This window comes from Zosterops lateralis (genome assembly GCF_965231275.1).
Source record: "Zosterops lateralis genome assembly, chromosome: 20".
NCBI classification, from domain to species: Eukaryota; Metazoa; Chordata; class Aves; order Passeriformes; family Zosteropidae; genus Zosterops; species Zosterops lateralis.
Genome location: NC_139780.1, coordinates 6,941,779 through 6,955,210, shown reverse-complemented (window position 1 = coordinate 6,955,210; position 13,432 = coordinate 6,941,779). Strand labels below are relative to the sequence as shown.

General features: G+C 42.8%; 1 protein-coding gene across 2 annotated transcripts in view; it reads right to left on the bottom strand.

Annotated features, from left to right (window-relative positions):
- The window catches only part of NR6A1 (nuclear receptor subfamily 6 group A member 1), a gene marked incomplete at its 5' end in the record, with an annotated part of 72,411 nt that overhangs the window by 49,112 nt on the left and 9,867 nt on the right, over window positions 1-13,432 (bottom strand). For both annotated transcript variants that reach the window (XM_083875740.1, XM_083875741.1), the window contains one exon: window positions 10,636-10,695. In XM_083875740.1, the coding sequence (XP_083731866.1) occupies window positions 10,636-10,695 (60 nt within the window). The remainder of the gene's footprint in view (window positions 1-10,635; window positions 10,696-13,432) is intronic.

The following is a 13,432-nucleotide window of genomic DNA, read 5'->3' as shown; positions in this document are numbered from 1 at the left end:
CACGTGAGGATTAATTTTCCTGCTCATTACAATGTCATCGTAATGTCATTTTCTTTGCTTCAGTTATATACAGTTACTGGAACTAAAATATTTATTGCAGTGAGGGTATTGTGAAATATGAGGTGGCAGCATAAAACTGACCCAGAGGTGCCACACTGTCAAAACTGAGCCAAAAAGTGAGATTTTACGGGTATTTCTTTTGAGAAGAACTTCAAATCTTGAAGTCTATCAGATGAGAATTGCTGGATTATAAAGATGAAAACCAGGAACTAATTATCTTCAAAGGGACAGTTATCAACGAATCAGGAGGAGACATTATGATTATGAAAAGCAAATCCTCCATTTGGTCCCTCTCCATCCATATTGCTTCCCAAGCAGATAACCTAAGCTTTATCCATATGGAATTGCTACTATGCCAAACAGAGAATCAAATAAAAAAGTCCCAAATTAGCATATTTTTTAAAAAATGTGTATTCTTGTAGTGTTGGGAATGATCAGTGTGTGAACAGAGATACATGGCAGCAATTCCATGGGGGTCATGTCCCAAGTCGCAGGAAGCCATCTCAACAAAACAGACCTCAAATTTCTCTCCCAATTACTTTGCAACTCTATTTTCCCCACGTTTGCCCGTTACAAGTGCAGGTTCTAGGCACGTCTTCAGTATCTCCCATGGGAAAGCTAAAGTGATTCCTGTGAAACACATCCAGGGGCAGGCACTGTGCTGGGTGAGCCCACCCAGTGCACTGCCCCACCAAAGCCAAGGAGACCTTAACTCCAAACTTGGGATTCTCTGACATCCAGCTACATTATACATCCAGAAACAATGACAAGGGAACCTCAGCTGGACTCTTGGGACCAGCAGGAGAACCAGTGATGCTTCGTGTCCTCCCTGCCCTGGCACAGACCAGCAAGTCCAGCTCCTTCCAACCTCAGCACAACAAGGCAATTCTCTGTAACACAGGAACTAATTTATGTGAAAACTGTCAGACTGATGACTCTATCAGCAATTTCTAAAAAGCTAGAAGGCGGAAAACAATCTCGGTAACCAAATCATCTGCAGTTAGGATCATCTCTCTCCTTCCTGAAACAGGCACAGGAACTATGCATGAATTCACAGCTAATGGGAAATCTTTTGATCTTCACAGACACAAAGCTGCCAGCCAAGAAGAGCAGTCAGCACAGGGGGACCTTCTGAAGAAGCACTTATCCTGAATTCACCACCACAATAAATGTAACACATCCTGGGTCTGGAGCAGCACAGTCCTCAGCGATGAAGACCTGTGAGCATGTTTAATACAGCAGAAAAGACAACGTTATTTATATCTCACAAAGCCGCTTACCCAGCGTTAGATGTGCCCGGGCATAGTGCAACTGCAGGAATCCATCAGGAGGACACCTGAGATTCCTCTCCATTAAAAGTGATGGATCTAACACAGCCAATCGTCTTCATGGCAACAAATGTTATCTTAAAAGACAGGGGATAAAAGTTCACAGGGAAGCTGTACAAAATTCATGAAAAGAAAAATGCATTCCTGGTGACTGAATGCACAGAAGTCTGTCTCCAGAAGTCTGTGTGTGTTGAAAAATGTCTGGAAGACAGGAGATGATTAGCAGGAAATATGCAAGCTTCTCTTCCTTGTATCCTTCTCCAAACATCCATTAGCCACTGGTTTGATTTTATTTTAAGAGTCAGAACTGCTTTATTGATTGCAGCCAACAGCTGCAATTCAGTAGTGGTCCCAAATATCCAAAGCAGTTTTTTCCCAACAAAGACAATTTCTGAAGTTCTGTGAAATGCGATGACGACACCGTTACTGAGACATGCTGGGCTGAGGTCATTTGTTCCAGTCCAGGTACAAACAGTTCATAAATGGAGCTCCCTCCAAACCCATCCCTGCTTGTCTGCTCAGAACAACATCCCTTACACCACCCTTGGGGTGCTGGGAAGCTGTTACAGTGCTGAAGAAGCTCCTGATCCCCTCCCCAGCCTGCCTGGGTGAGACTATGCTCAGTCCTTGGGGAAATGTGGTGTGGGGGCAGGCAGGGCTTGAGGCTTCATGTGCTGATCCCTTCACCTTGCACAGAACAACTCTGGAGACAGGACAGCGAGCTGGGCTGTAATCCAGGCCATCACTCCTGGCTAAGTAGGTCAGCAAGGAAGACCCTGCCCATGGTTGTGTCTTCCAGCCCCCCCCCACCAAGCAAATTTGACAGCTGTTTCCTTTAGGAGGTCACAGGAGATGGAGAGTTTGATTCTGAGAGCTTGTGTATTTGTTCTAGAAATATAAAACAAGTTTTGCATAAAAGCATCTTAATAGCGCAGAAAGAATTTGGTGAAGCACCTAAAAAATTACACGGCATCTCATTACTCAATCTGGGATGTCAGATTGCAAGAACATTCACAGTAGCTCATTCATAAACACCCTATTTTAAAATATTTGGCAAAAAAAAAAAAACCCAAAAACCAAAACAAAAATAATTTTACTTACTTTTCAGTTGAAATCACTTGCTGAGTCTTAGCCTAGCATTATTTAAGCATGAGTGTCTAATATAATTTTCTTGCAAAATCACATCCCAATAGGTCAAAAAAGCTTTCCACTCTTTCATAATGCTCTTGAAACACAAGTTGGTACCTTGAGTTTCTGAAGAGTCAAACCATTTTTCCCTGCTAACACCCACTGCCCAGGTTCTGTTTCCCACTGAAGCGAGACCCATTCCCAAACCCAGGGCAGGGTTGCTGCGCTCTAACTGGCTTAGTTGTGCAGGTAAAGATGTTAAGAGACAGGACAGAACTCCTGAACTTTCACTGGTTTACCTCAGAGACTCTTATTTTACTGGTGACAGTCTTTCTGATTATTTAATTGCTCTCCACTCAAACTTTGAGAAACTAGCTCAGCTCAGTGATGTCTTCAGGGCAGCCTGTGCCAGAACTGCTAAAGCATCCTTTCAGCAGTTTCAGGAGAACTAAATGCAGATGCACCAGCCTGTGCTGCTGTTCAATATTCCATTGTTTGCACAGTAGTAGGAGTGAGATTGTGCACACACATGCAGTTAATTATCTCTGTGGCAAGTACTGCTTCATGGGCCGAGCCCTTTTTCCTCACACATGGTCTGTATTCCCTGTTCCCAAGCATGGAACTTTGCATTCAGCTGTACCAAAGTATTCACTTGCACTTGATTTATCTAGAGATCCAAATCTGTGTCACTCTTCTGTCTAAAAACCCTAAACCTGCTAATATGGGATACTACATTTCTCCCAGGCCAGAAACCACGATGCTTTAGGATGCAGCCAAGTCATTCTAAGGCTGCGCCAACTGGATCAAGTTCCCACTTGGAATTGCATTTAGACCTCCCCGTTTGTCATTTGTTAATCCTTTTAACATTTGCCAAAGCAAATTTGTATCATACCAGTTTAAATTGTCATTCAGTATTAAGTCAAACACCTTACAAAAGTCTCGGGTATGTTGCATCCACAAGTGAGCTTGTCAACTTAGAATGTGATCAAAAACTTGCTAAGTCCTCCTTAAATTGCTGGAAACTGGTACTAACAGCATTTCTCCCAGGTCCTAGAAGAGCTCAGCATCTGTTTTCTCTAGGATCACCATCACAGCACTAAAAGGGCAAATGCAACAGACTGGTAACTCTGTCCCCCAGTTTTATGGAGCCCCTGGACTTGTCCAGTGGTAGTCACAAGGAATTTTTTGACAGTTAAAAACAATCTCCAATGCTCACTGGAGAAGACTGCTGAATCTGAAGTGTTTGGCCATGGCTTTGCCAGTTAAACACCCGAATTTCAATGAAACAGCAATAACTAAAATTACCAGCAGCAATTCCATGCTTTTGTCTCCCCAAGGTGTATTTGCATGCTTACCCTGCTAAAGTTATTTACCTTGACAAAGAAAACACATTTTTATAGTACAAATTAAAGCTTGTTCCGGGACAAAGCAAATGTGCTTGCACATGGCATTTCTGTGGATGCTCCAGGCAGGCAGTAAGACACTGTCATGTGCTGAGGACAATCCTGGCCCCAGTTTCCTTCACTGGGGTCACACACCTCCCTCATGAGACTCACAGCTACAGCACAGGGGGTGGGAGGAAAAGGGAAGCTGGTTTACTACCAGACGCATATTTTAAAATTTATTTAGTTATACTTTAGGGCACTGCTGTTGGGATTCCTGCCCTGCTAAATAAAAGTCTTATTGTGAGGAGCTAGTAGAATGATTGGATTAGGGTGTAAGAATTGTTCAGGGACCATAAATACAAAGAGCACAAGAAACATCCACCAAATGAACTCAATCCTGAACAGTTACCTCTTACAAACACATTAACCATTGTATGCAAATTTTGAGGAAACCATTTTCTTCGTAGAGAAACTCATTCTCTCCACTGTAATTTGAAAGAAAACCCCGTGTGCTCTGAATGTTCAATACTTTCATTCATAGAAAAGGTAATGTTCAGCAATCATTGCCTCCTGACTGGTGGCCTTACAGGGATCCCCATTTACAAGGTATTCCATGCAGAAAACAGAGCTGGGCTTTCAGGGACCCCTGTCAGCATCTGGGGAGGGTTCACTTAATGCTTTTTCACAACAAAAAATAATAATTAAGGAATAACAATAGAGGTGGCAGTGTCAGCTCTAGTTTCAGTGCTTCCTAGGTGAGAGAAGTCTGAGAGAAAGGAAGGTATGTTGAAGTTTCAGTGCAGACCAGAACTTTTGGAGTGTGCCTTGTACATATTGCCCACTTACAGTTTCCAGAGAACTTTTTTTTCATTTTGGAGTCTGATGGAGGGCTTTGAATTTTGCAAAGGAGAAGGAGTTTGCAACCAGGATATAGAAATAACATGTACAGTTTAACTTGCAGAAGAAATTCAGGCTCTGAAATCATGAAACAAGAAGATGAAAGTTTCTACCTTGAATGTCATTGGAGGGATAAAGGAGGAAGAAGTAGTGAATTGAGTAAAAAGCCTCTCTCACAATGTTATTTAAATATAAACACACTGTTTTGGTTTGTTAAAACCAAAATTTCATGCTTGACTTGAACTGAGTTTCCTTGATTTATGTTATACCTACCACATGTAGTCACCCTTTACACTGGGACACTCTTGAGGCTTAACACTCCAGACTGAGCACTGCTTGTGATTAATTCAAATTGTCTTTGTTCTTTCCACCAGCTCCTACTCCAAATGATGGCAAGAAAAAGGTGAGACTAATTTTTGGAAAATTCTTTTGATTTTCAGTATCAGCTGATGTTTAATGATACCATTAAAATCAATCAGTTTAAGTGCAGGCTACAAACTGTATTTCTGGAGCAAGATTGCTTTAAGTACTTTATTAGACAATACACTTACTGTGTAAATTACATGTATCAGCTCAGGATATTCAGAGAGAAACTGTTAGATCCCTACAACAAGAGAAAATACTCCAAATTTAAAGCAGGTTTCTAGCATTTAAGCAGTAAATTATCCCCACTGACTCTGTAAGCTCCACTGCACTCACAGGAAAGTTATCTCAGATACAGCAGCAGATTTACTTTTTAACAATCAAATGGCAAATAAGTAATCTCTCCGGAACTAAGCAAGCCAGGTGGAAAAGGTAAATATAATTAAATGCGATATAGAGATTTAAAGATATTAAACCCCCTTTTCCTCTTTTTAGGGGAAAGAAAAGCAGGGACAGGAGCTGTGGAAATACAGACATTATGTACTCCACTAAGTAGATCCCCTTCTCTCACTTCTGTTGGTTTAGCACTATGGGTGAGCCCCCACCCCCATTTTTTTTTTTTCAAGTGAACTTCATAAAGAAATCTGAATCATTATAAATATCCTTAGTGCTGCTATTGAGAACATGCATATCCACAACTGCAACTCCGATATATTCAAAGCTGGTTTAAGAAATACTAAGTCAACTCAGCATCCATAACCAAAGTGTTACACTTCTGCAATTCATTAGTCCTCAAGGTTCCATTCTGTAATTAAAATACTTTGCAGTTTAAGGCTTTACAATAAAGAATGTGCAGTCCTCAGCAGTGTTTCCACTGCCAGTCTATGGAAAACATATGCATGGAAAATCTGTACAGTGCATGTATACAGCCATCTTTGGATAGCTTCAGTGAACATTCAACGCTGTCGGTGAGTTTGAGAACTAGAAAAAACCATCGACCGTTGACTGTACCTTGAGGTTTATCACAAACCCTCTGTTAAATGGAAAGCCTGAACCTTCAGAGATTTCACATGTGGTTGCCATTAGCAGGTCATGATTTACAGATTATATTAAGAGCTACAGAGGTTGAGTTTTTCCAGTTCTACTTTCTCTAAAAGTGAATTGGTGTGTAAGAAATGGTTGTTTTCTCTTAAAAAAAAAAAGAATTAAAGCTTTATACTAGCGTAGAATTTCTGCAGAACAGAGTATAAGAGATCAATGGAATGTTTTGTACGGGCAGCACAAAAGCAGGAATATGTCCCACGCCATATGGGACACTTGGAAACAAATCTGAGTATGGTATACGTTCAGAATAGCAGAATACAGGCCAGATCAGGAGAAAACCTTTCCATTTGGGCTGGCAACTTGAGCTTTGCTGGAAAAAGCTTTGGAATGTCCGTTCATTTGCTCCCAGGAACCTGCACTGGATTTCAGCAGCTGCTCACCGGGAAGGCCGGGTGGCTCTCCCCCGGCCAGGTCCAGCTGCTCCCACGGCTCAGGCTGTCGCCCTGCAGCCAGGCAAGCAAGGAAACAGCTTTCCTTTCAAAGGCACAGAAAGCCAAGGGCTCGGGCACCTCAGTGGGACCTGTGTGGAACCTTTTCCAGCACAGTTGGGTGAGCAGGACTGCAGGCTCTGGCAGCGGGTGCCTTCACAAGGGTGCAGGCACTTGTTCTGCCTGAACAGGGACTACAGAATCCATAAAATAACAAAAGACCCAAAGCACGTGCCAGGGAATTTTGTCTTGGGCTGCTCTAGAGTGTCAGCACCATCACCGTGGCGTGGCATCTTCAGCATATAATGGCTGCGATCAACATTCATTGCTGTCGGTGGGTTTTCATTTCTATCAACTCACTGACCAATGAATGCAAACTGCGGACCAGCCAGCCAAGGACCACCCGCTCCGACAGCCCAGGGCCACCCACTCACATGGCCAGAAAAGTGACACTTCTGCCAAAGAAATGCTGTATCCAAGTTCTGCCTCCCAAATCTGTGTACAGTGGGTCTATGGCTGTGCCATTGTCCCACCAAAGAAGTTCAAGACATGTCATCCAGCTCCTTCATGAGCAAATCTGAGTGCTAATTAAGAAATGCACAGGGATTTTTAAAGGAGCAGAACTGTTAAGGAACTAGTTCAGTTTTAATAAAAGTGACACCCAATTGGTAAATCTATCAGTAAAGCATAAACCTACAGGTTTACCAGGTTATAGGAGATTAAACTTCCTCCTGAGCGAGCCAAGCTATGGAACAGCACTGGTCCTACAAAGTGACCAGTGAGAGATGAAAAGGGACTGAACCGCGGGGCTTTGGATTGACAGGAATGAGAAATGGGAAGAAGCAAAGCAGAAAACAGTGATTTAAGGTACTGCTACAGAGAACATTCTTCAGGGCTGTGGTGGGCAGGGCCAGCTTCAAATATACTGGAAAGGTGAGCTGGAGCTGACAGCCTGGGGCAAGCAGAGACCTTCCTGCTCTGCAGCTGTGTAAGGAGGAGCAGACGCATCTCTGCGTGACAGACACAACTGAAACTGCCCTGAAACAGAAGAGTAGCCTCTCGAGCTGCCCTCCAAGTATTTCTACATGACTGGCATGACATAACTGTTCTCAGAAATGCCCCCGTCTCTGGACAGGGAGATGCAGTAAAGGAAAGAGGCTCCTGTGGTGCCCCCCACACCACTCAGACCAGGGATGGTGGATCTCCCTCTGTTCAGCAGTGGTGTCAGTCAATTCTCTGGGCAGTAAAGGGTCCAAGCACTTCTCTTATGCCTTGTTTGCTCCTTCAGTTGCTCAGAGGATTATCCTGAAGGAGCCTGTTCAGACATGCTGTGCTGCTATCCCACAGGAACCACGTCCCTCAGCTCACTCTACAGCTCAAGTCAGAACAACTCACTGAGGACTTCTGAACTGCAGTTAGATGAATATTCAAAATATATCTGCTTGCTCTGTTAAAAGACAAACTTGTTCAGTTTTACACAGGAACAGCTCCACCAAGTTCAACAGCTACACACTAAGCAGGCTGAATTTTGCAAAAGTGGAATTTTAGGAAAAATTTCCCCTCTCCCTGAGTGATAGCAAAGAGCCCTATTCAGTCATCCACAGCAAGCACTTCCACTGAGAGCCCAGGTAAGTGTGGTGGTTTGGTACAGGGAATTAATTTACCACAGCAGTGTAACAGCCAACAGCCCAAAAGCGTGCCTGCCAAATTGTTTTAACATTATGAAAACAAGTCAAATGACTCATTTTTGATGCAGTTTGACATTCTGCCTTTGAAATCTGAAATTTTTCAGCATGCTTGGCAGACTCATTCAGAAGTGAGAGTGCACAACTTGGATTTTTTCCAGAGACATCTTACATGATGCACAAGAAGGCACTTCTGTGTTATTTTAAAGACATTTCAGCCAACTGGTTTTCCTCATGTATACCTGCATGAAAGTAAATATACAGAAGTCCTAACAGAGGTGTTCATCTTTACTGCAAGGACATGTGAAAATAATTCACTGGAATTACTCTGAGTAAGACATTTCAGACAAACAGGGAAAATTACACTAAAAAGGCCATTACCTCAGTTTGCCAATGCACAACAAGCCAAAGGCTTGAGCAGACATTCCACACCTCTCAAATCCTCTGGAAGCACAAATAAGCTTAAAATTTGGGTTCCTACTTGGCTGTAAAAAACCCTCCAGATTTTTTTAAATTTAATTTTGGTAAGGAGACAGCAAGGAAAAAAAACTAAGGAAAGACAGGTTAGCAGGCATGTTCAGAATGTTTTTAAATCCATGCTTGGGAAGCTTTAGATGTTTGTGTCAGCAACTGTTTGCTGCCTACCAGAGCCACCACCCTGCAGATCCACCTGCCCCGGGGCACATCAGGGTGACACCAACACAGTCAGTGCTGCCACTACAGCCGTGGGACAGCTGGGGCTGGGGAGGTTTGGGACCTGCCCAGCAGGAATTGCCAGGGCTCATCCATCCACACCAGAGGCCAGCAGTGAGGGCTGGGTCATCATCGTGACTGACCAGAGTGGCCACCAGCACTGACGGGGTGATCGAGAGACAGGAAGACATCAAAAGAACTCGAAGAGCTCAGTTTATTTAGTTTATCAAAAGTTTATATAAATATCTTCATAGGGAACACACAAGCATTTTTCAGTTTAGCAAAAGATAACAGACATGAAAGCTGTAGCTAGACAAATGCACACTGGCAATAGCATACAGTTATTTAAGGGGGAAAGAGGGTCAGACAACTCATGCTGGACAGCCCTGCCCTTTTTTTGCAGATACATTCTGCTGGGAGAATACTATGGAAAATTTAGTTACATTTTAATACCTGTCAATGCACAAGAGTAAATATAAGCTATGTCAGGCCACAAAGGTTCAACAGAATTTTAGCCAATATATTATCATGAAGTATACATGTCTCTAGATGACAAATTACATATGCATGTGAAATTACCTGTTTCCATATAAAAGTGATAAACTGCATGAAAATCTAGCTAGATACCTACAGAGAGATGTTTTATTAATCAACAGGCAAATAGCTGCACACATGTTCACAATTGGGAGCCTACAATGCATGCATTCCACAGGGCTGTTCTCATTATAAAAAAGAAGGAACCAGATTTTCATTCCCATCATACAGGAACCACAGGTCTCCAGTAAAACTAAGTGCAAGTCCACTGGCACAAAGGCATGTGGAAAGGACCACGTCCTGGCTCTTGGGAGGCTTTTAGCAGTTGTGAACATTTGAGTGTTGCTTTTGAAATGAGCTGTCCGTTAAAAGTCTGCCACATTTGAAAAATCCGCGGAGTTCCCAAACAATGAGATGAAAAGTTACTCCGAATGAGGGTTTCTCAGCCCTGTAAAGGACACGGTTTCCCAGTCCCACCAGTCTGACAAAGGCCTGTTGCCATCTAGTGGATTCACATCGACTGGTCCCCTCCGCACAGCAAATGCCACTAGATGGAGTGTTAGGAAGGAATTCTGAATTCCTACTTTTTTTTAGGTGTCCAGCAGCTCAGGTTTTCAAAGTCTCAAAAAGTTACAGGCCCAGAATGACCCTGAAATTGAGGAGGATTTCACCAACTGCTCTCAGTTTCATGAGAAATACCAGGCTATAGATTTTCAAGTGTAATAATGAAACACTACAGAAAAATACTCCAATGTCAACATAATTTAAGTCACTTCAGGGGTTTCTGTCACTCATACAGGCATCTCCTTCACTGAGGTATCTCTGGTGGCAACAGATCTTACACAACCTGCATTCTGCTGGTGTCAGTAGTGATGACAGCTCATAGCTGTGGGAATCCCCACTTCCATGAATAAGCATCAGCTGTGAAACTTCTCCACGCCTCTACCATGGAGTATCAATTCACATATCCGGATTTTCTCAAAATGAGAAATTCTACCTCATCACACATGGCAAGAAAAGAGGTACTTACTGCCCATGGAGTTCATAGGGAGGCCAGGAGAGGAGGAACTCATCTGCTCCACATCTGTAGCTAATGGGAAAGTGAAAATGAGAAAGATGTGATGTGCATGTTACTGAGAAGGTTTTATTTTAAAAACTTTCATTTACACTGAAATTGAATATGCATGTCTTCAATCACCTGAGGAAGCTGCTTAGAGAAGCAGGTAATTTTAACAGCATCAGCTTCCCCCTCTCAAGGTATTTCTATCATACATACACATTATCTGTAGAACTACTTTTTCTCAGCAGTCATATTAGTAATTTGTAACTTGTGATGGTTTGAGAATATCAATTCAGAGCAACTTCCAGCACAAAGAAAGTCTAAATTACATCAGGTTTAACCTGTATGCAGAGCATTACTGTGGAATGAAGGGACATGATGATCTCCCATCTGTGTCCAGTGAACCTTCAAAAGATTCCTGATCAGAAGAGATCCTCTTCCAAAGGCTGGCAAGCTGCTGGAATTTGATCTGGAGCAGCATCAGAAACAAGTGTCTTTAAGCACAAGGCACTCCAAAGGTTTATTTTCTAACAGCTGAAAGAAGAAACAGAACTTCCTGCCTGTGTCTGACAGTGAAAACCCTCAAAGTCAGAATGTGATCAAAAACAAATGCCAGATTGCCCTCTGTGTTTTGGAAAGGATCCACCTTTCCAGGATCCAAACCAGAAGAAAACCATTTTGCACTAAAACAGGGTCAGTTTTAACCCAAGATTAGGTAAAGCCAAGATGCATTCTATGGGCTTGATCTCTCTCAAAAGACCAAAGCCCCTCTCAGCACATCACCACCAACACCCAAGTCCAGCAGCTCAGTCTCAGTCCCCATGATTTTGATGCTGGTAGGTCCCACATAATTACATATTTTGTAACTCTTGTTTAGCTCTAAGACCCAATAAATGCACACTACAAGTTTACATTCCTAACCACAGAACACAGCCCTAGAAGCATAACTCCAGCCCACAGCCAGGCTTTGCTGCCAGCCCAAATCCTGCCTTTCACATTCTTGCAATTCCCATTTCTCGAGCAGCAGGCAGTTAGTTCCCTGAGGACCACTGTTTACACTGAAAGTGCAAAGTTCTGCTCTAATTAGGCAAACCACAAACAAAAGTAAACACTTCAGCAGACCATTTTTATAGAATGTGAGAGCAGACACTGCACCACACTGACTAAATCCTCCTGCCATACTTCTGTACCACTCTGACCTCCTCGGTGTAGCTACTCAAAGCAGCAGCTTTAGTTCATCATGTTAAACACCAGCCATAGCTGAGAACAGCAACCAAGTCAATTACAGACATATTCAGCAATGCCCTGGCTTGTTCCTGTCCTATTCCCCACTGAATTACCAAGGCATTTACTGCCTAGAACATCTACACATTAATTTATCCTCTTGCTTGGCTCTTGCAGCAGTGCTCAGAACGCTGCCTGTGACATGCTGACTGCAGAGCTCCAAACAGGCTCTGGATTACACTGTTGAGCTCAGAGAAGAAAAATTACTTTGCACCTTCCTATTTTCCACCTTAATACTATAGTCTCCCTAATTTAGGAACTAGCAAGCCATATACTATACATGTTTTGTAAATAAATAAAAAAAAAAGATTCTTCATATGTAGTACAACCACTTCAGGTTCCTGGAAAGAATTCTGTACTTTTGCCTATTGAAGGCTACACATGCTTTCACATGCATCCAGATTAAGCCAAAAAATAAGTGCAGGTTAAATTTACTGTGACTCTTTTGAGCGTGGTGCAGAGTCAGCACTGAGCACAACTCAGCTTTCAGGAAGGCTGAGGAAGCGGCTCAGCAGATGGTCACTGAGGTTACCTGCTGCTCTGGCACACAGAGGTCACCGCCCGGCACGCGGCCAGATGGCACAGGGCAGGCACTTGAGAGGCTGCTGTGACAGCAGCAGCCACTTAGGGCAGTAAGCTACACCTGCCAACATCTGGAATAGTTTATCAAGTATCATTCAGAGAGCAACTAAATAATGCATGTGCCTTCTGAAGAGAGGTTATGAGTGGGAAGTGTTTAGAGAGAGACAGCGCAAACTCTCTTAAGTCCTGACATTGTAGATCCTTTATTGCAATGCCACTTTACAGGCTGCAAATAACAAAGTAACCATTTCCCAGCCATACTTGGAAATTTCAGTTCATGCTTGAAATTACGTGTTTTAATGACTGTTTGTAATATGTTCACCAATGCAGACAGCATGCTCACCACCACCCAGCTGCTCAAGTTTGAGGTTAGAATCCCCTCAATGTCCTGCCCTGTGCTGCCAGGATCCTGGCGATCCCACAGACCGAGCAGGAACGTGGCACAGCTGTGGCATTCAAGAGCAGCAATACATCAACATGTCTGGTCTTGTGTACTACTGGCAGCTGGTATTTATGACATATTAATCTCAAAATCACACTTTGATTTTTTTCTATGTATGTAAAAGCACAACTGCTTATTGTACGCCCAGCCTTGAATAGATGGATTTAAAAATTTCTGTCTATATTAAAAAAATTCAAACAGCTGTTTATGGCAATGCTGGTTTGCTCTCTTATCCATAATCCCCCACCCTTCCCTCCAGCCCTTTTTATCTTCATAATTATATGTAATCCATTAAATTCCTAAAAACAATTCATCTAAGAAAGAGAAGAAACGGACTAACAACTAGACTAAGATTTTGGAGTGTGGTTTGCTCTAAAAGATGAAAAGGACAGAAGTCTGCTCAGCTATGAAGAGCAGCTGCTGCCAATACAAGTATTTACCTCCTGACCTCTCTTCTGC